The sequence below is a fragment of the Petromyzon marinus genome, assembly GCF_048934315.1.
Source record: "Petromyzon marinus isolate PM22_M1 ecotype Great Lakes invasive population chromosome 80 unlocalized genomic scaffold, UKy_Petmar_22M1.pri1.0 chr80_unloc.2, whole genome shotgun sequence".
Taxonomy (NCBI): Eukaryota; Metazoa; Chordata; class Hyperoartia; order Petromyzontiformes; family Petromyzontidae; genus Petromyzon; species Petromyzon marinus.
Window position 1 is genome coordinate 79,678 of NW_027422630.1, and position 24,060 is coordinate 103,737.

General features: G+C 54.1%; 1 protein-coding gene across 1 annotated transcript in view; it reads left to right on the forward strand.

Moving 5' to 3' along the window:
• Positions 1-24,060, forward strand: part of LOC142908337 (uncharacterized) — an 88,631-nt gene that overhangs the window by 6,449 nt on the left and 58,122 nt on the right. The window contains exons 2-8 of the mRNA XM_076058894.1: positions 9,525-9,619; positions 11,563-11,652; positions 14,204-14,281; positions 16,125-16,244; positions 17,621-17,767; positions 17,949-18,080; positions 23,822-23,887. Coding sequence (XP_075915009.1) covers positions 9,525-9,619; positions 11,563-11,652; positions 14,204-14,281; positions 16,125-16,244; positions 17,621-17,767; positions 17,949-18,080; positions 23,822-23,887 — 728 coding nt within the window. The remainder of the gene's footprint in view (positions 1-9,524; positions 9,620-11,562; positions 11,653-14,203; positions 14,282-16,124; positions 16,245-17,620; positions 17,768-17,948; positions 18,081-23,821; positions 23,888-24,060) is intronic.

Sequence of the window (24,060 nt, forward strand, 5' to 3'; positions counted from 1 at the left end):
TTTTCGCCACGCTTCCCAGAAATCCTTGAACATTTCTATGAAGGCGCCATCCTCCAGCAGCGAGTTGTTAAAATGCCAGTGGGACGCGCCCTCACGGGCCCTCTCCAGCCTGACACGGAACACGATGAGGTTGTGGTCCGTGAAGGGTGCCGCCCTGATGCCAGACGTTATGGCACACGTCAAAAAGCTCTCGGAGATGTAAAATCTGTTGAGCCTGGACTGCGTCACCGAGCCATCGTGCCTCGTCCTCGTGTACGTGAACTGGCGTTGGCCCGGGTGATGTATGCGCCACACGTCCACCAAGGCGGCGTCCTCCAGGAGTTCCTGCTTTTCTCTCTTCAGCCCAACTCTCCCCGGCTGCCCCCCCGAACGATCCAGGGCACCAGTTGTGGTCGCCAGCCACAATCACGCCAGGTGCCTCCTTAGGAGGTGCAGAAACGGGATCTTCTCCTTGTTGATCACCGGCGCGTACACGTTCAGCAGGTGGGCGGTGACATCGCCCACCCTGACCGTTACCGCGAGCAGCCTTCCCTTCACCACTTCGGTGTGGGTGATGAGTTCGGGATGAAACCCTTTAGCGAACAGGGTCGCGACTCCACAGGAGGTGTTGTCAAGGTGGCTGTAGAAGGAGTCCCCTCCCCACTCCTTCCTCCAGTCATCCTCGACCGTGAGATGCGTCTCCTGAATGTTGAAGACAGAGGCAGCGTGTTTCCTCGCAAGGAACATTTCGGAAAACCTCCGCACTGCCTCCCTGCACCCGTTCACGTTCAGGGAGCCGATGTCCATAGGCGTTGCTTGTTCCTTTCCTCCGTGGCCTCCCACCTTGTAATTTGTTTGCGGAAGTATCTCAGCTTTGCCCTCTCCTTGCCCCGGGACTCGAGTCCCTGCTTGGCGAGGAGTCTCTCTGCTTGAGTCACAGAGGCCTTTATTGCCTTGCTGTCCTTCCATCGAGCCAAGGCAATGTCCGCTCTGTCCTTCCTCACGTTGGTCTCGTCGAGGAAGTGCCAGAGAACTTCCGGGGAGACGAGGGGAGTCTGAGCGTCAAGGAGTGTCGACCCCTGGCTGCTCTCGCTACCCAACGCTGAAGCAGTCGTCCCGATCGGAGTCGATCTCCCCGCCGTCCGGCTCCGCTGGAAGAGCTGCAACAGCTGGACTGGTGCATGGCCCAGCGGCGTCCTCTCCCCCAGCGTCGGAGATGGCCTGGGATGGCTCCTGCTCAGGCTCTTCGGGTGGATGGCCCCGGTGCCTCTTCCGCTGGTGTTGTGTCAGCAGTGGGACGAGGACCTTCCTCCTCATTCCCATCCATTTCGTCGTCGCCCTTGGTGAGTGCGGTCGATGTCTCTCCGCCAACTTCCCCCTGCTCCTCTTGGTCGAGGGCGGAGCAAATTGTCTTTGTCCAAGCTTCATCCATAGCTGGTGGGGGGTGAGGCTCTATGACCAGAGGGGATGGGTCGATCTCCGTCTCTCCCTCTCCTCTCCAATCTCTCCCTCTCCTCTCCAATCTCTCCCTTTCTCTCTCTCCATGTGCTCGTAATTTTCCCACGTGGAGATCACAGCCGAGCCGACACAGGAATGTGGGGGAGAGAGTGAGAGGGGGAGAGGGAGAGAGAGGGAGAGAGGGGGAAGAGAGGGGGAGAGAGGGGGAAGAGAGGGGGAAGAGAGGGGGAGAGAGGGGGTAGAGAGGGGGAGAGAGGGGGGAGAAGGGGGAGAGAGATAATTTGTGGATAGAGTAGAGAGAGGGAAAGGAGAGAGAGAGTGTGGAGAGAGAGATAGTGAGAGAGAGTGAAGAGAGAGTGGAGAGAGAGTGAGAGAGTAAGAGTGAGAGAGAGTGGAGTGAGAGTGGAGAGTGAGAGAGTGAGTGAGAGAGTAGGAGAGAGTGAGAGGGAGTGGAGAGAGAGTAGAGTGAGAGTGGGAGAGAGTGAGAGTGGGAGAGAGTGGAGAGAGAGTGAGAGGTGAGAGTGGGAGAGAGTGAGAGAGTGAGTGAGAGAGTAGGAGAGAGTGGAGAGGGAGTGAGTGGGGAGAGAGTGGAGAGAGAGTGGGAGAGTGAGTGAGAGAGTGAGAGAGTAGGAGAGAGTGGAGAGTGGGAGAGAGTGGGAGAGAGTGGAGAGAGTGAGTGAGAGAGTAGGAGAGAGTGGAGAGAGAGTGAGTGGGGAGAGAGTGGAGAGAGAGTGAGAGAGTGAGAGAGTGAGTGAGAGAGTGAGTGAGAGAGTGGAGAGAGTAGGAGAGAGTGGAGAGAGAGTGAGAGAGAGAGTGGAGAGAGAGTGAGAGAGAGTGGAGTGAGAGTGGAGAGTGAGAGAGTGAGGTGAGAGAGTGGAGGGAGAGTGGAGTGAGAGAGTAGGAGAGAGTGAGAGAGAGTGGAGTGAGAGAGTGAGTGAGAGTGAGAGGTGAGAGTGAGGTGAGAGGTCGCGGGAGAGCGAAGTGGAGTTGGAACTCAACCCAAACACGGACCACGTGGCGACACAAGGAGTAGAGTGATACACACACACAGTGATACATACACAGTGATACATACACACACAGTGATACATACACAGTGATACACACACAGTGATACATACACAGTGATACATACACACACAGTGATACATACAGTGATACATACACTCACACATACACAGTGATACACACACATACAGTGATACATACACACAGTGATACACACACAGTGATACACACACAGTGATACATACACACAGTTATACATACACAGTGATACACACACACACAGTGATGCATACACACAGTGATACACACACACAGTGATACATACACAGTGATGCATACACTCACACATACACAGTGATACATACACACAGTGATACACACACAGTGATACATACACACAGTGATACACACAGTGATACATACACACAGTGATACACACACAGTGATACAAACACACAGTGATACATACACTCACACATAAACAGTGATACATACACACATAGTGATACATACACACAGTGATACGTACACACAGTGATACATACACACAGTGATACACACACAGTGATACATACACACAGTGATACACACACAGTGATACAAACACACAGTGATACATACACTCACACATACACAGTGATACATACACACAGTGATACATACACACCGTAATACATACACACAGGGATACACGCACTCACACATACACAGTGATACACACACACAGTGATACACACACAGTGATACATACACTCACACAGTGATACACAGACAGTGATACATACACACACACAGTGGCACACACAGTGATACATACACTCACACAGCGATACATACACTCACGCAGATGCACACAGTGATACATACACTCGCACAGATGCACACACAGTGATACATACACTCGCACAGATACACACACAGTGATACATACACTCACACAGATATGCTCACACAGTGATACATACACTCACACAGATACACTCACAAAGTGATACACACAGTGATACATACACAGTGATACATACACTCACATAGATGCACACACAGTGATACATACTCACACAGATACACACACAGTGATACATACACTCACACAGATACACACAGTGATACATACACACAGATACACACAGTGATACATAGACTCACGCAGATATACACACAGTGATACATATACTCACACAGATACACACACAGTGATACATACACTCACACAGTGATACACACAGTGATACATACACTCACACAGTGATACACACGGTGATACATACACAGTAATACATACACTCACACAGATACACACACACTGATACATACACTCACACAGATGCACACACAGTGATACATACTCACACACACACAGTGATACATACACTCACACAGTGATACACACAGTGATACATACACTCACACACACACAGTGATACACACACTCACACAGTGATACACACACAGTGATACATACACTCACACAGTGATACACACACAGTGATACATACACTCACACAGATGTACACACAGTGAAACATACACTCACACAGTGATACACACACAGTGATACATACACTCACACAGTGATACACACACACAGTGATACATACACTCACACAGATGCACACACAGTGAAACATACACTCACACAGTGATACATACACTCACACAGTGATACATACACTCACACAGTGATACACACACAAAGTGATACAAACACTCAAACACAGTGACACATACACTCACACAGTGATACATACACTCACACAGATACACACACATTGATACGCACACTCACACAGATACACACTCACACAGATACACACTCACACACACAGACACACACACAGACACACACAGACACACACTCACGCACACAGACACTCACACACAGACACTCACACACACGGACACACTCACACAGACACACTCACACAGACACACACTCACACAGACACACAGACACACACAGAGACACACACACAGACACACACACAGACGCACACACAGACACTCACACAGACACACACTCACTCACACAGACACACACTCACTCACACAGACACACACTCACTCACAGACACACACTCACACACACAGACACTCACACACACAGACACACAGACACTCACACACACAGACACACAGACACACAGACACACACACTCACACACAGGCACACACTCACACAGTCACACAGACACACACTCACACACAGACACACACTCACACAGTCACACAGACACACACTCACACAGTCACACACACAGACACACACACAGACACACACAGACACACACTCACACACACACACTCAGACACACACACACAGACACACACTCACACACACAGACACACACAGACACTCACACACACACACAGACACACTCACACAGACACACACTCACACACACAGACACACAGACACACACACAGACACACACACAGACACACACACTCACACAGACACTCACACAGACACTCACACAGACACTCACTCAGACACTCACTCACACAGACACTCACACACACAGACACTCACACACACAGACACACTCACACACACAGACACACTCACACAGACACACACTCACACACACTCACACACACTCACACACACACAGACACACACACACAGACACACACACACAGACACACACACACAGACACACTCACACACACACACAGACACACTCACACAGACACACTCACACAGACACACACTCACACACACAGTCTTTAACAGACTATTGGGGCAAGTGCTGTTGATGGGTGCCCGCTAACAACTCTCATCTGCCGCTCCCATATTTAGGGAATTAATTAATTAACTAATCATCAGTGGGGGAGGGGATGGAGTGGGGCCCCCTCCCCCTGCTCCTCCTCCTCGCGGTGACGTCACGCGCCCGACATCATCATCATCAGCAGCAGCATCAGCAGCATCATCAGCAGCAGCAGCATCAGCATCATTTGCATAGGTGAGTGTGTGATGTTGGTGAGTGCATAATAATTATCAGCAGTAACATCCCCAGCATCATCATCAGCACCAGCATCATCATCAGCACCAGCATCATCAGCATCATCATCAGCACCAGCATCATCAGCATCATCATCAGCATCATCAGCATCATCATCAGCACCAGCATCATCAGCAGCAGCAGCATCATCAGCATCATCATCAGCACCAGCATCATCATCAGCAGCAGGGGCGGAGCCAGGATTTTGACTTTGGGGGTGCTGATTTCAATATCCCGAGATATCCCGTGTTTGTTTCCAGCGGGCGCCACAAATGTGTCAAACAAATGTCTTTGGACTTGAACGCGGAGTTTATTAATAGCTCGGAGCCGCTGATGCGGCTGCAAAGTTCGATCAGTTCGGGCGGCGGTCGCGAGCTGCGGATATCCCGATCACCGACTTTACCAAAATTTCAGGGGGGGCTAAGCATCATCATCATTATCATCAGCAGTAACATCATCATCAGCAGCAGTAACATCAGCAGCAGCATCAGCAGCAGCATCAGCAGCATCATCAGCAGCATCATCAGCAGCATTATCAACAGCAGCATCATCAGCAGTAACATCAGCAGCAGCATCATCAGCAGCATCATCAGCTGCTGATGATGCTGCTGCTGATGATGTTGTAATCACTCAGATTGAAGGAATCGAGCAAGTAATCGAATCTTGGCATCTACAACGATTCCTTTAATTGGAGTGGAGAGATGGAGCGATCGATTTAACCACGAATTGTTACTTCGATTTGCAGAATCGATGTTATCGAGGTGTATATTAGCGGCCTCTAGCGGCTGCGAGCCTTTCACAAACAAGGGTGAAAACCGGTTAGCGGTTTTCCTCCACACGCGCACGGATCGTCAAACCGATTCCTGGCTGGGTGTGTGGGGGCGGGGCTGTGTAGGGGGCGGGGCTGTATAGGGGGCGGGGCTGTGTGAGGGGGCGGGGCTGTGTATAGAGGGCGGGGCTACAGAGGGCGGGGCTGGGTGAGTGGGGGGTGGGGTTTTCCCCTCCACGTTTAGAATCAACGTCACCACGCGTTCAGAGGGGTTGGTGGTGGTGATGTGAATGTCCACACGGTGGTGGTGGTGGTGATGTGAATGTCCACACGGTGGTGGTGGTGGTGATGTGAATGTCCACACGGTGGTGGTGATGTGAATGTCCACACGGTGGTGGTGATGTGAATGTCCACACGGTGGTGGTGGTGATGTGAATGTCCACACGGTGGTGGTGATGTGAATGTCCACACGGTGGTGATGGTGGTGATGTGAATGTCTACACGGTGGTGGTGGTGGTGGTGATGATGTGAATGTACACACGGTGGTGGTGATGGTGGTGATGTGAATGTCCACACGGTGGTGGTGGTGATGTGAATGTCCACACGGTGGTGGTGGTGATGTGAATGTCCACACGGTGATGGTGATGGTGGTGATGTGAATGTCCACACGGTGGTGGTGGTGGTGATGTGAATGTCCACACGGTGGTGGTGGTGGTGATGTGAATGTCCACACGGTGGTGGTGATGATGTGAATGTACACACGGTGGTGGTGGTGGTGATGTGAATGTCCACACGGTGGTGGTGGTGGTGGTGATGTGAATGTCCACACGGTGGTGGTGGTGATGTGAATGTCAAAACGGTGGTGGTGGTGATGATGTGAATGTCCACACGGTGGTGGTGGTGGTGGTGATGTGAATGTCCACATGGTGGCGGTGTCGGTGTCGGTGTCGGCCACGTGGGTGAGCTGCTCTTGTGGGGGCCAACGTCCGCCCCACCGCCCTCGCCGGGCAGGTTGGGCGCTTCGCCCGCCCCCTCCGCTCCCTCCTCCACCGCACCGCCCGGCCCCCCCCCCCCCGACCGAGCGATGGGCCCTCCCGCCCCGGCGCCCGCTGGGAGCGACGCGGCCACGGCGCTGGTTCACCGCCGCACGGGGTTACTCCGCCACCCCCACGGACACCGCCACCGCAAGGCGACGGCGTGCGAGCGAGCGAGCGGGCGAGCGATCCCCCGCCCCGGTGGGCGGTCGTCTCCCAAACCGCGTCCGCGCAACGGCCGCCGTTGAACGTCTGCGCGGTTTTCCGGCACCGCCCGCGCCAGGAGGCGCTCCGAAGCGGCAGCGCGGACGCTCGAGTCACCAACGCTGCGCCGGAGCCCTGCGCTCGACGTCTTCCCTGCGCTGCCCGGGGAAAATATTCCACGAGCAGAGCCGACCCCATCACGACCCGATCCCCCAAATACCAAACGCCCCCTGTCGCATTCCTCGCGGCCGTTACCTCGCGGCGTCTCAGGGACACGGAGGGACGGGGATGGGAGAGAATCTCGACTCTCGCTGTCACGTGGGGGCGCTCCCTGGCATCTCACGGACGGGGAGGGACGGGGATGGGAGAGAATCTCGACTCTCGCTGTCCCGTGGAGGCACTCGCTGGCGTCTCAGGGACGGGGAGGGATGGGGATGGGAGACAGTCTCGACTCTCGCTGTCCCGTGGAGGCACTCCCTGGCGTCTCAGGGACAGGGAGGGACGGGGATGGGAGAGAATCTCGACTCTGGCTGTCCCGTGGAGGCACTCGCTGGCGTCTCAGGGACAGGGAGGGACGGGGATGGGAGAGAATCTCGACTCTCGCTGTCCCGTGGAGGCACTCCCTGGCGTCTCAGGGACAGGGAGGGACGGGGATGGGAGAGAATCTCGACTCTCGCTGTCCCGTGGGGGGCACTCCCTGGCGTCTCACGGACACGGAGGGACGGGGATGGGAGAGAATCTCGACTCTCGCTGTCCCGTGGAGGCACTCGCTGGCGTCTCAGGGACGCTGCGAGCGGTTCGAAGGGGCGGGCTGGCGGGGAGTCGGTCTGGGTCACCGAGCGGCTGGAGACCCTCAACCGTTTCGCGTTCCCCTTTTGATGCCCTGCGATGTCGAAATTCCAGGGTTGCATTACGTCATCCTGCGCAGCCAATCGTGCGCCCACCTTTTGATTTTGAAACGTTTCGCTGCCGTTGCCTCGAGCGTATTACGTGACGCTATTTGGTGCGCCAATACGATTTGTGAAGCCAATTTAGGGGGGCCGCAATGCGACTTGTCCTGGTGGGGTCGGCCAATCTCCTGGCACCGGGAAACCGCGGGACTTCCCACCTCGGGGCACTTGGGATGAAGACCCGTAGTGCCAGGGGATCCCCCCCCAGGGCACTATGTGTGTGTGTGTGCACAGCGTGTGTGTGTGTGTGCGCGCGGTGTGTGTGTGTGCGGCGTGTGTGTGTGTGTGTGCGGCGTGTGTGTGTGTGTGGCGTGTGTGTGTGTGTGTGCGGCGTGTGTGTGTGTGTGCGGCGTGTGTGTGTGTGCGCCTTGTGTGTGTGTGTGCGGCGTGTGTGTGTTTGTGTGCGGCGTGTGTGTGTGTGTGGCGTGTGTGTGTGTGGCGTGTGTGTGTGCGGCGTGTGTGTGTGTGTGTGTGGCGTGTGTGTGTGTGTGTGCGGCGTGTGTGTGTGTGTGTGTGCGGCGTGTGTGTGTGTGTGTGGCGTGTGTGTGTGTGGCGTGTGTGTGTGTGTGGCGTGTGTATGTGTGTGTGCAGCGTGTGTGTGTGTGCGGCGTGTGTGTGTGTGCACGGAGTGTGTGTGTGTGTGCACGGAGTGTGTGTGCGTGCGTGTGTGCGGTGTGCGCGTGCGTGTGTGCGGTGTGCGTGTGTGTGTGTGCGGCGTGTGTGTGTGTGTGCGGCGTGTGTGTGTGCGCGGCGTGTGTGTGTGCGCGGCGTGTGTGTGTGTGTGCGGCGTGTGTGTGTGTGTGTGCACGGAGTGTGTGTGCGTGCGTGTGTGCGGTGTGCGTGTGTGTGTGCGGCGTGTGTGTGTGATAACGATGATCTGAACCGGTCCTAGGCCTCCGTAGGTCGACTCAGACTCACATGAGTACTTGGTGTAGTGGTGTGTGGAATAAACATCGTCACGAGGGAGACAAAGGCGGCCGGGCGGGCATGGTGCTGGCCACCCACCTCCTCGTGTGCCGTTCCGGCCTTCATAGGTGCTGCTCGCTAACAGCACTTGCCCCAACATTCTGTTAAGGCTACACGGGGGATCTTTGTCTTTGCTGTGTGTGGTGTGTAGGGTCAGGATCGGACCCCACATCTGTCAGACCCCCATGGGGCCGCTGTGTTGCCCGGGGTGGAGTTTGAGTCCGGGCAGTGGCCTCTGTCTGAGACGTGAGAGATGAAACACTCAACCACCCACTCACTCACACACTCACTCACTCACACACTCACTCAACCACTCACTCACTCAACCACTCACTCACCCACTCACTCACACACTCACTCAACCACCCACTCACTCACCCACTCACCCACTCACTCACCCACTCACCCATTCACTCACCCTCTCACTCACCCACTCACTCACACACTCACCCACTCACTCACACACTCACTCACAGACTCACCCACTCACTCACTCACTCCCTCACCCACTCACTCACTCACTGACACACCCACTCACAGACTCACCCACTCACAGACTCACCCACTCACTCACTCACACACCCACTCACCCACTCACCCTCTCACTCACCCACTCACCCACTCACTCACACACTCACTCACACACTTACCCACCCACTCACCCACTCACTCACCCACTCACTCACCCACTCACTCACCCACTCACTCACCCACTCACTCACCCACTCACTCACAGACTCACCCACTCACTCACCTAATCCCTCACCCACTCACTCACAAACCCACTCACAGACTCACCCACTCACCCACTCACTCACCCACTCACTCACACACCCACTCACCGACTCGCCCACTCACTCACCCACTCACTCACACACCCACTCACCGACTCACCCACTCACTCACACACTCACCCACTCACTCACCCACTCACCCACTCACACACCCACTCACCCACTCACCCACTCACACACACACTCACCCACTCACACACACACACACTCTTTACTCACAGACTCACCCACTCACTCACACACCCTCTCAGCCACTCACACACTCACTCACTCACAGACTCACCCACTCACTCACCGACTCACTCACCGACTCACTCACTTACCCACCCACACACCCACCTACTCACACACCCACCCATTGTCGGCCTTCATAGGCACTGCTACTCGCAAACAGCACTTTCCCTACAGCCTGTCTTGTGTATGTGTGTGTAGCTGTGTCTGTGTGTATGTGTGTGTAGCTGTGTCTGTGTGTATGTGTGTGTAGCTGTGTCTGTGTGTATGTGTGTGTAGCTGTGTCTGCGTGTGTCTGTTTGTATGTGTTAGTGTAGCTGTGTCTGTATTTGTCTCACTCCGAATTAGTCGAGCGGCATTATATTTTCATCGGTTGCGTAACGCTGTGTGGAAGCTACCTGGTCTGTCGCTCCGCACGAAGCGTTAGGTCTTCTGGACCCCCCTAATGGAACATCTTTGCCGGTTAGAAGCATTTAGGCTGGCCTGCCTACGATCCATCCTGGGTTTAACCAGGCTGGATTGTGTGAGGAGCTCACAAATCCTTGAAAGATCTGGGCAAGGTCCCATCGGTGAGCTCCTCCGGCGGGCAAGGCTGCGATGGCTGGGTCATGTAGCCCGCATGCGCAGCCACCGCATGCCTAAACAGGTTTTGCTCGGCCGGATCGAGGGGGCTAAACAGGCGCGGCACGGGCTAGAGAAGAGATGGAGTGATGTGGTACAGGAGGATGTGGAGCTGAGCGGAATTGCCGATGACTGGTACAAGCGGTGTCAAGATCGGCCTCTGTGGAGGAGGCTCGTGAAGGACGCTACTGGGCAGTTGGAGGCAGTCGCCCTCTAACAACATCGGAGGGCGGAGGAGCGACGCTCACAACAACGAGCGGAGCGCCGGGTGGCTAAAGCACAGCAAGTTGGCACAGTAGGGGGCACAGGTGGTGCATCAGCCAGTCGTCTCAGTCTACGACCTGTGGCATCTGGGTCTGCCCCGTGACCTCCTGCCCGCGGGCGTTCGACACTTCACTTGGCCTTAAAGTGCACCTAGCCTGGCACAAGCGTCGTGGCTAGTGGCGAATGGTGGTTGTTGTTGTTGTTGTGCAGATATGTGTGTACGCCTGTAGAAATGGCTATTATGTGTGTGTCTTTGTTTTTTTCTGTGTGTGTGTGTAGCTGTGTGTGTGTACGGCTGTAGGAACGGCTATTGTGTTGCCCCAAATCTGTGCCTGTGTCACAACGGACAGCAAGCCTTCACCTGTACAGGTGAGTGTGTCGGTGTGTAGTGCGTCAGTGTCTGTGTCAGTGTGTGTCTGTTTGTGGGTGTGTCAGTGTTTGGGTGTTTATCTGTGTACGTCTGTGTTTGTGTGTGTCTCCGACCCCCAGGAGCAGGTTTGCAGATTTTCTGAGCATTTCTGTGAGGTCTTTGGGGAGGGAAAATCCCTCAGCCTGGAAAACATCATGGGGCAAAGTGGGGATGACCCTGCTGAGGCTGCGGTGCCTCTAATATTGGAAGAAATAGTCTCACCCCCTGTGAGTGGCTGGCTGAGGTGCCATCTTTTGAGGAAGTACTGAAGGCGATCCCAAGTCTGAGACCAGGAAAGGCACCGGGCAGAGATGATCTCCAAGCGAAAGCTGACGGAGGGCGGCGTTTGTGCACAGACTGCCCTACATGACATCATAACAACGGTCTGGGCCACTGGACAGGTTTCACAGGATTGGAAGGATGCCCTGGTGGTCCCCCTCTTTCAGAAGGGGGACCGCACAGACTGTAACAACTACAGGGGCATCTCACTCCTCAGTTTGCCGGGAAAGGTCCTGGCAAGGATTATTCAACATCGCCGTGCCAGGCACACAATGTGGTTTCAGGAAAAGGCGTTCCTGCACAGATGCCATATTTTCTGGCCATATTTTCTGTCCGGTTGCTACAGCAGAGGTGTAGGGGATTCCAACAAGACCTACATCTCTGCTTTATTGACCTGGTCAAGGCCTATGATACCATCAGTAGGCCTGGGCTCTGGGTTGTTCTTCGTGCTTTTGGAGTCCCTGACCCTCTGTTCACGATCATTAAGGACCTTCATGATGGTGAGCGGGCCTAGGTAAAACTACATGGCCGGGAGTCGGAGCCATTCCCTGTACACCTTGGGGTGCGACAGGGATGTCCTCTGGCTCCCACATTATTTAACATCTATTTCGATCACGTAGTTTGTGAAGCCTTCGATGGTTGTACCGGAGGAATTCCATCTGGTACAGATACAATGGGAGGCTGATCGATGCCCGGGTGTGGTCAAGGGATGGCTCCCTATTGGTCAACAATGTAACGTATGCCGATGATCTTGTAATTGCTGCTCACTCAGAGGAGGAGTTGGAGGTGCTGCTGCTGAACCTGGAGCGTGCCACTAAGAGGTGGGGCCTCACCATCAGCCCCACCAAAACTAAGCACCTGCCTGGGTATTTTGTACCATCAGACACTCCACCCCCCCAACTCACAAATGGTGATGGGGCAGTTGTGGAGAGAATGGAGAGTTTCCCATACCTGGGCAGTGTGCTTATGACCGGCTCCAGTTTAACAGCAGAGGTCTCACTCCGAATCAGTCGAGCGGCAATATATTTTCATCGGTTGCGTAACGCTGTGTGGAAGCTACCTGGTCTGTCGCTCCGCACTAAGCTTCAGGTCTTCTCGGCCACGGTCATTCCCTCCCTTCTCTACGCTTGCGAAACGTGGACCCCCCTAATGGAACATCTTTGCCGGTTAGAAACATTTAGGCTGGCCTGCCTACGATCCATCCTGCGTTTAACCTGAAGGCTGGATTATGTGAGGAGCTCACAAATCCTCGAAAGATCTGGGCACGGTCCCATCGGTGAGCTCCTCCGGCAGGCAAGGCTGCATTGGCTGGGTCATGTAGCCCGCATGCTCTGCCACTGCATGCCGAAACAGCTTTTGTTCCGCCAATTAGAGGGGGCTGAACGGCCGCGACACGGGCTAGAGAAGAAATGGAGTGATGTGGTACAAGAGGACGTGCATCTGAGTGGACTTGCCGATGACTGGTACCAGTGGTGTCAAGATCGGCCTCTGTGGAGGGGGCTACTGGCCCGTTGGAGGCAGTCGCCCTCCATCAACAATGGAGGGCAGAGGAGCGACACTCACAACAACGAGTGAAGTGCCGTGCGGATAAAACATGGAAAATTTGGCACAGTACTGGGCACAGGTGGTGCATCGACCATTCTCGCAGTCAGTCGACCACTCATCTCAGTCAGTCGACCACTCATCTCAGTCAGTCGACCACTCAGTCAGTCGACCACGGCACCTGGGTCTTCCCTGTAACCTCCTGGCGGCGGGCGTTCGACACTTCACATGGCCTTGGCATGCACATAGCTTGGCACAAGCGCCGTTGTGACGTGACCGCCACTTCATGGCGAATGGCGGTTGTTGTTGCGTATGGGGAGCGGTGGCATAGCCGTTATCGTACTACGCTACGAACACGGCGACCCAAGTTGGATTCCCGCTCACGGTCCACCAACGTGCATGACAATTCCACTGGGGAGACAAAGGCGGCCGAGCGTGGTGCCGGCCACCCACCCTCCCGTGTGCCTCAGTGCCCCTGCAGTCTGTTAAGGCTGAACGAGGACTGTGGACCATACTGGACATCTGTTAAAAAAGAGCTTTACAGCTCCTAGGATTCCCCTTGCAGTCTAAATGCAAATTCTATGGAGGGAGCTGCGAGTCGCAAACAGCACTTGTCCTTCGAGCCTGCGTGAGCTACCTTGTGGGGCGGGGGGCTGTGCCTTTGTCCGTGTGTCGTCTGCCGAGCTGCAGATGGAGCTGGCGATGCGATTCAAACAAACTTCATCTCGCGAGAGTTCTCCAACTTCTCCTCCCCGCGTCTCTCTGAAGGTGAGACTCTCACAGACTCGCGGGGAGGCCACAGAGACTCACACAGACTCACACAGACTCACTGGGACTCACTGGGACTCACTGGGACTCACAAACACTCGCAGAGACTCACTTGGGGACCACAGAGACTTACTGGGAGACCACATAGACTCACTGGGACTCACGGAGACTCACTGGGAGACCACAGAGACTCACTGGGAGACCACAGAGACTCACTGGGGGACCACAGAGACTCACTGGGAGACCACAGAGACTCACTGGGAGACCACAGAGACTCACTGGGACTCACAAACACTCGCAGTGACTCATTGGGTGATTCATTGGGAGATCACAGAGACTCACTGAGACTCACACAGACTCGCAGAGACTCACTGGGAGACCACAGAGACTCACTGGGAGACCACAGAGACTCACTGAGACTCACTGGGAGACCACAGAGACTCACTGGGAGACCACAGAGACTCACTGGGAGACCACAGAGACTCACAGAGACTCACTGGGAGACCACAGAGACTCACTGGGAGACCACAGAGACTCACTGGGAGACCACAGAGACTCGCAGAGACTCACTGAGAGACCACAGAGACTTAAAGAGACTCACTGGGAGACCACAGAGACTCACTGGGAGACCACAGAGACTCGCTGGGACTCACAGAGACTCACTGGGAGACCACAGAGACTCGCAGAGACTCACTGGGTGACTCACTGGGAGACCACAAAGACTCACTGGGAGACCACAGAGACTCGCAGAGACTCACTGGGAGACCACAGAGACTTAAAGAGACTCACTGGGAGACCACAGAGACTCACTGGGAGGCCACAGAGACTTAAAGAGACTCGCTGGGAGACTCACTGAGACTAACTGGGACTCACAGAGACTTAAAGAGACTCACTGGGAGACCACAGAGACTCACTGGGAGACCACAGAGACTTAAAGAGACTCACTGGGACTCACGGAGACTCACTGGGTGACTCACTGGGAGACCACAGAGACTCACTGGGAGACCACAGAGACTTAAAGAGACTCGCTGGGACTCACGGAGACTCACTGGGTGACTCACTGGGAGACCACAGAGACTTAAAGAGACTCGCTGGGAGACTCACTGAGACTCACTGGGTGACTCACTGGGAGACCACAGAGACTCACTGGGACTCACAGAGCCTTAAAGAGACTCGCTGGGAGACCACAGAGACTCACGGGGACTCACGGAGACTCACTGGGAGACCACAGAGACTCACTGGGAGACAACAAGAGACTCGCAGAGACTCGCAGAGACTCACTGGGAGACCACAGAGACTCACTGGGAGACCACAGAGACTTAAAGAGACTCACTGAGAGACCACAAAGACTCGCAGAGACTCGCAGAGACTCACTGGGAGACCACAGAGACTCGCAGAGACTCACTGAGAGACCACAGAGACTCACTGAGAGACCACAGAGACTTAAAGAGACTCACTGGGAGACCACAGAGACTCACTGGGAGACCACAGAGACTCACTGGGACTCACAGAGACTCAACTGGGAGACCACAGAGACTCGCAGAGACTCACTGGGTGACTCACTGGGAGAACACAGAGACTCACTGGGTGACTCACTGGGAGAACACAGAGACTCACTGGGACTCACAGAGACTTAAAGAGACTCGCTGGGAGACCACAGAGACTCACTGGGACTCACGGAGACTCACTGGGACTCACGGAGACTCACTGGGAGCCTCACAGAGAAACCACAGAGTCAGCTCATAGAGAGCCACAGACTCAGAGATCGACCAATGGGAGTGCGCCCCCCACCCTTTGTCCCCCGTGACCCTTCCCCCACCCTCGTGCCCCCCCCCCCCCCCAGGCCACGTGGCTTCGTGCCTCTCCCACCGCTGTGAACAGAGCTGTGGCCTCGTGAACGGAGCTCCGGTGTGCAGCTGTTACCATGGTTACAGCCTTTCTGGAGACGGCAGCAGTTGTCAGGGTGGGTGTGCAGCTGTTACCATGGTTACAGCCTCTCTGGAGACGGCAGCAGCTGTCAGGGTGGGTGTGCAGCTGTTACCATGGTTACAGCCTCTCTGAAGATAGCAGCAGTTATCAGGGTGGGTGTGCAGCTGTTACCATGGTTACAGCCTCTCTGGAGACGGCAGCAGTTGTCAGGGTGGGTGTGCATCTGTTACCATGGTTACAGCCTCTCTGGAGATGGCAGCAGTTGTTAGGGTGAGTTTGCAGCTGTTACCATGGTTACAGCGTCTCTGGAGATGGCAGCAGTTGTCAGGGTGAGTGTGCAGCTGTTACCATGGTTACAGCCTCTCTGAAGATAGCAGCAGTTGTCAGGGTGAGCGTGCAGTGTTACCATGGTTACAGCCTCTCTGAAGATAGCAGCAGTTGTCAGGGTGAGTGTGCAGCTGTTACCATGGTTACAGCCTCTTTGAAGATAGCAGCAGTTGTCAGGGTGAGTGTGCAGCTGTTACCATGGTTACATCCTCTCTGAAGATAGCAGAAGTTGTTAGGGTGAGTGTGCAGTGTTACCATGGTTACAGCCTCTCTGAAGATAGCAGCAGTTGTCAGGGTGAGTGTGCAGGTGTTACCATGGTTACAGCCTCTAGAGGCGGCAGCAGCTGTCAGGGTTAGTGCATGGGTCAGTGCATGGGTGAGTGGGTGAGTGTGAGTGCGTGGGTCATTGTGTGTGAGTGTGTGGGTGAGTGTGGGTGAGTGTTTAAGTGTGTGGGTGAGTGCGTGGGTCATTGTGTGGGTGAATGTGGGTGAATGTGGGTGAGTGTGGGTGAGTGCGTGGGTGAGTGCATGAGTGAGTGAGTGCGTGGGTGAGCGTGGGCGAGCGTGTGCGAGTATGTGGATGAGTGTGGGTGAGTGTTTGAGTGCGTGGGTGAGTGCGTGGGTGAGCGTGGGTGTGTGCGTGGGTGTGTGCGTGGGTGAGTGCGTGGGTGGGTGAGTGCGGGGGTGAGTGCGTGGGTGGGTGAGTGTGTGGGTGAGTGTGTGGGTGAGTGTGTGGGTGGGTGAGTGTGTGGGTGGGTGGGTGTGTGGGTGGGTGTGTGGGTGGGTGTGTGGGTGGTTGAGTGCGTGGGTGAGTGCGTGGGTGGGTGAGTGCGTGGGTGAGTGAGTGCGTGGGTGGGTGAGTGCGTGGGTGAGTGAGTGAGTGTGTGGGTGAGTGTGGGTGAGTGTGGGTGAGTGTGAGTGCGTGGGTGGGTGAGTGTGTGGGTGAGTGTGTTTGTGAGAACACCACCATCCAGTGTGAGAGCAGCGATTATCTGAGCCACCGGTTCTCGGTCCCTGGGGCCTTTCCTCCTCTAGATCGACTCAGCCTAAAAACATAACTCGCATCCCCCCTGCTCGCTGTAGACGTGGACGAGTGTGGGAGGGGGCCTCCCACGGCCCACCCCGTGTGCCATCACCGCTGTGTGAACGTGCAGGGCAGCTTCCGCTGCCGGTGCCACGCGGGGTACCGGCTAGCGGGGAACGGGCGCGCTTGCCTCGCCACGTCACCCGGTAACCACCGCAACCACTATCGCAACAACCACTCCTGCAACCACCACAACATTCACAACCACTATCGCGAACCACCACAACAGCCACCACAACCACTTTCACCATACCCACCACAACCACGACCGCAACCACCCTGGGGTTTCCGTGAACCTGTCTTCCCGCGTCTTCCCACGTTTCCCAGGTGTCCCCGTCTCTCCGTGTGGTCCCTATGGCTGTGAGTGGCGTTGCCATGGCGACGCGTGTCTCCCCGTGTCCCGAGTTTGTCCCCCGGGGTTCGCGATGGTGGAGACGAGCGACGGAGTTCGCTGCCAGGGTGAGACAGCAACAACAACAACAACAACCACAACCACAACAACCACAACCATAACTACCGCGACCATTACCACGCTCACTCTCTTGCCGTGACTTTGTTGTGGCGGTGAGGCTTGTGTGCTTCAAAGACCCCGAGAGCTATGCCGGTGGGGATTCCTTGCTCCCGGCAGGTTGAACCATTCCGGGCTGGTGGGGCCTGACAAACGACTGGGTTACCGGCCCTCCAGGTTGGGGGTTGGGCGTAATGGTAACAACGCTACCCCGGGAAAAAATGTTTGTTACGGAAACCAAAATGAGAAAGAGAGACGCCACTAGGGTCACAGTAGGCTCAAGTCTACCTACAGGGCAGTTTGACCACTCCTGATGATAGCCCGTTGGAAGTCAGGAGTGTGAAGGAGAGCCTACTGGGCCCTAAAGCCAAGATAAGACTTGGTACATGGAGTGTCCACATTCTGTACGAGACATCAAAGATGGACCAAGTCCTCTGTGAAATGGAGAGATTGATTATAGACATTCTGGGAATAAACAACTGCTCTGGCCTCAGTCTGGATGCCAAGTGGCAGGTGATGGATCAGTCATTCTCTCTTCAGGCCACATACTGTCTAAGGAGAAAGCAAGAACGGTGCTGGAATGGGCACTGGTGGTCAGGGGACACCTCAACTCAAAGTACTGCAAAGTTTAAATTCTGCAGTGCTACTCGCCAACAAATGACGCAGCATGTAAGACGATTGGCTCGAGTGGCTCCAACCAGCTGTGTCCAAGGTACCCCAGGACAGGAAGTGAGGACATTATCGGTGACGTGAACGGCAAAGTGGGATCTGACAATAAACAACTTGGAGAGAGTTATGGGGGCCCACGTCTGTGGTGAAATCAATAACAATGGTGAACGCATACTCTTTGGTTCTTTCGGTAAAGTCACGTAGTAGGTAGAAAATCAAATAAATAAAATCACGATGTTTCGGGCACAACACAAGCGTCCGTCATCAGGTGGGACAACCACAGCAAGAAACAAACTGCTGAAGTGGGCAGAAGGACTCCCGTAATACCAGGTTATCTAGGTAAGAGAGGGGGAGGGGCCAGGGAGGAGGGGGGGGGAGTTGAGTGTTGCCAGATGAAGAGCAGCTAGAACGGATCAAAGGGCAAAATCAGGAGCAAAAGCAGAGGGGAAATGCGGATATGAAGGCAACACCATAAAGCATTTAATGTTTTACCTGGTTAATAACATCCTTCCAATGATTACTCAAATTGTATCCATCTTCTCAGTTGAAGTTATGTCTATGTTTATATATCTCGATGACTTCATGAACAAACCTTTGATAGTAGCCCGAAGGTTTTCAGAGCACCTTGGTCTCGGAAAAAAACAATATCATGAGAGCCCACAGCGTTATAGCAATGGTCAGCCACGGCAGAGGTATTAGTCCTGCCGTGTTTCAGATCTGCCTTGTGCTCGCGAACACGGTCCGAGACATGTCGTTTCGTTTCTCCAATGAAAACAGCCACCACAGGTGCAACTTAGTTTGTAGATTCCCGGATATTGCATGTCAGGAATGACATCCTTCACAGATGGGATTAGATCACGGATTTTGTGTACTGTACTGAATCGGACCTGGATCTCGTGTTTGTTTAAGATTTTGGCACTTTTTTTGGTAATGCCTGCTATGTATGGCCACGTGATAGCTTTGATCGGCGTCTCAGGGGGTTTCTCCATGGTTGTAGAAACAGCTTTGCGGATAATGCGGCCCGAATATCCATTCATCTTAAGGGCCTGGTGTACGTGTTCCAGTTCACTGGCTAGGTGGTGTTGGTCAGAAATGCAGTGGGCCCTATGGTACAGTGTTTTGATGAGGGCATTCTTCTGTGCTGGATGGTGGTGGGAATCAGGTTTCAGGTAGGAATCTGTGTGGGTGGCTTTCCTGTGGACAGAGTGTCCCAGAGAGCCATCAGGTTTCTTCTCAAACAAAACATCCCCCCTCTCTTACCTAGATAATCTGGTATTACGGGAGTCCTTCTACCCACTTCAGCAATTGTTTCTTGCTGTGGTTGTCCCACCTGATGATGGACGCTTGTGTTGTGCCCGAAACGTCATGATTTGATTTATTTTATTTTCTACCTACGTGACTTTACCGAAAGAACCAAAGAGTATGGATCCCTGCAGTCACGAAAATGTCAAATCTAGATTGAATGGTGAACGCCTGGTTGACTTCTCCATGAGCAGCAACTGTATCATTGGTGGTACCACCTTCCCACACGAGACCATACACAAACTCGCCTGGATGTCACCTGATGGTAAGACTGTGAACCAGATCATTCATGATAAATGGTGCAGGTCCCTACAGGATGTCAGAGCTTACCGTGGTGCGGACGCCTTCAGCGATCGCTACCTCATTGCTGCTACCGTCAAGCTCAAGAGGGCAATCCCCCAAGGCGGACACAGCTGGACATTGCCAAACTGAAACGTCCAAAGAAAAAACAGGGAGATTGTTGCGGTACTGGACAACTGCTTCAATGCATTGAGCGCCAACTCTGGGCATGAAGCGGAGATGGATATAAACAACACGTGGGATACAATCAACACCACGAACCGTGAAACAGCAAAAAAAGACCCCGGGTTTCAAAGACAAAGGGAACAAAGAATGGAAAACATCAAACGCATGGCAAAGAACAGAGGAAAGGAACCCCCTCAAGCTGAGCTACTAAACGCCAAGTCACTGAGGCTCCATGAACAGGTCCGGTTGGCCCACAGGAGCAAAAGCAAGGAGGTAAAAAAAGAGTTCCAGGCGAGACAAAAATAAATTTTGTTGAGGATATGGCAAACAAAGCTGAGAGAGCCACAGTTCTGGGCTAAATGGGTACTGTGCACAAGAGCACTAAACATCTGTGCGGCAAAAACACCAACCAATTAGCCCCTGTCAAGGACCAAAATGGAAATAGTATCACTGCTGATACTACCAATAGGTACACAACAACCCTGCCCCAGAACAACCGGCTAACCCTACAACAACAATGCCCTCAACATGAACATCAACTCAGCTGACATGGCTGAGGTCAGAACCGCCATACAAGTGTAGAGGTCTTATTCCGCACTCCCCGTCGTCAGCGTGTAGTATCACTATTGGGTCAACAGGGGGCGGAAGAGGGGCTATGGCTATGTTAAGGGGATATGGCCAAAAAGGGACCAACGGTGATCTCCGGGATAATGGATCCTGGGACACAATCCACAAACCCCGGGTGGGGGCATTGGGGGATGACGTCACCCTTCCAGGACCTGGTGGAAGGTTCTGGAAGGAAGGCGGAGCCGGGGCGGAGCAAGCCCCAAACCGGTATATAAGCCCGGCTTCTGAACGAGAGGGCTCAGTCTCTCCTCCACTCTGAAGACCTAAGACCCAGGCTGAAGCTAGGACCCTGGACCCCAAGCTCCGTCGTCCTTCTAAGGGCCGGAGCTCAGTGAGGCCAGTGGTCAGGACCCGATGACCCGGACATGGTCGGGTCAGCATAGCCTCCCCTAGGGCCCCAGCCGGAGGTCGGGGAGCTAGCCGGGTCCCGGGTGTTAGGGCAGTGTAGGCCGGAGGACCTCCTCGGGTATCGGGTAAAGGGGCCGCTACCCCTTTGTGTTAGGGAACCTGTAGAAAGAGAAATAAAACTTGAGTCTCCCCTGGTTCCTGACCCCCACTACACAAGCACTGAAGAATGGGAAGGCATCTGCCACCGACTTCATCTACGCTGAGATGTTGAAGGCAGACATCGCCACTGCTACTGAAGTTCTGACTGACCTCTTCCTTGAGCGCCTCATTGTCAAGATCCGCAAGCAAGGTGACATCTCGAACTTTGATAAATTGCCGAGGGATCACCCTACTCTCTATCCCAAGCAAAGTATGCTTCAGAATCCTCCTCAAAAGGATGGAGTCGGCTACCGACACCAAGCTAAGGCAAGAACAAGAGGATTCAGAACAGGAAGAGGATGCATGGACCTAATATTTGCACCGCGTAACTTCATTGAACAGTTTCGAGAGTTAAAGAGCCCCCGTTGATCAACTTCGTAGTTTTCAAGGAGGCTTTTGATAGTGGACATCGCGACACCCTCTGGAAGATCCTGGGATACTGTGGAATACCACCAAAGATCATCACAATCATCAACAAATTGTACGGCCACTTGGAATGTGTTGTCATTAAGGGAAATACAGTGTCTGAGCGGTGTTCTGTGCATGCTGGAGTGAGGCCAGGGGGTGCATCATTTCGCCAATCCTCTTCCTTGTCACCATCGACTAGATCATGGCCAAAACCACATCACACAAACCCAGAGGCATCCAATGCACCCCGTTCTCTCCCGGCTGGAAGATCAAGACTTCACTGACGACCTCACTGCCCTCTCAACCAATCGCATCTGACAGATTGGTTAAATTTGGCAAACAGACAGACCCCAACGTCAATACCTCTAAAACCCAAGTGATATACATCAAATACCACCACAACCCCCTGCACCTACCGTGGATGATTTCACATAGTACGTGGGGGGTCTCATCAGCAAAGACGTCTCGGTCTCTAAAGACATCAAGGCGAGGCTGGGTAATGCTCAGGGTGCATTTGCCCAACGCCGTCCCATCTGGAGGTCTCAACAACACAATCTCAAGACCGAGACCCAACTGTATAACAGCAACGTTAAATTGGTGCTGCTGTTTGGCTCATACAACAGAGTCGGCGCGTCGTCCAGACCGACATGGGGAGGATGGAGTCCCTCCGTAACAGACGCCTCAGGAGAATCTGTTGCTGCATCTTCTGTACAAGAAGACCTGGGGTCTCTGCAAGAAGACCCGGGGCCTGTACAAAAAGACCCGGGGTCTGTACAAGAAGACCCGGGGTCTGTACAAGAAGACCCGGGGTCTGTACAAGAAGACCCGGGGTCTGTACAAGAAGACCCAGGGTCTGTGCATGAAGACCCGGGGTCTGTACAAGAAGACCCGGGGTCTGTACAAGAAGACCCGGGGTCTGTAGAAGAAGACCCGGGGTCTGTACAAGAAGACCCGGGGTCTGTACAAGAAGACCCGGGGTCTGTACAAGAAGACCCAGGGTCTGTACAAGAAGACCCGGGGTCTGTACAAGAAGACCCGGGGTCTGTACAAGAAGACCCAGGGTCTGTGCATGAAGACCCGGGGTCTGTACAAGAAGACCCGGGGTCTGTACAAGAAGACCCGGGGTCTGTAGAAGAAGACCCGGGGTCTGTACAAGAAGACCCGGGGTCTGTACAAGAAGACCCGGGGTCTGTACAAGAAGACCCAGGGTCTGTACAAGAAGACCCGGGGTCTGTACAAGAAGACCCGGGGTCTGTACAAGAAGACCCAGGGTCTGTGCATGAAGACCCGGGGTCTGTACAAGAAGACCCGGGGTCTGTACAAGAAGACCCAGGGTCTGTACACGAAGACCCGGGGTCTGTGCAAGAAGACCCGGGGTCTGTACAAGAAGACCCGGGGTCTGTACAAGAAGACCCGGGGTCTATCAAAACAACAACCATTACCACAACAACAACCACCACAACAACAACCACCACAAGTGGTGGTTGTTGTTGTGGTTATTGTTGTTGTGGCTGTAGTTGTGGTTGATGTGATGTTATGGCTGTTGTTGTGGTGGTGGTTGTTGTGATTGTTGTGTTGGTTTTTTATGTGATGTTAGTAGTGGTTGTTGTGGTAGTGGTTATTGTGGTTGTTGTGGTAGCGGTGGTTGTGGTTGTTGTGGTTGTTGTGGTTGTAGACCCTGGTGAGTGCTGTGAGTGCGACCGTGGGTTCCAGCTCTCACCAGAAACAATGACGTGTGAAGGTGAGTACCACTCACCACTCACCTACCCACTCACCTATCCACTCACCCACCCACTCACCTACCCACTCACCTACTCACCACTCACCCACTCACCACTCACCCACTCACCCACTCACCCACTCACCACTCACCTACCCACTCACTCACCCACTCACTCACCCATTCACCTACTC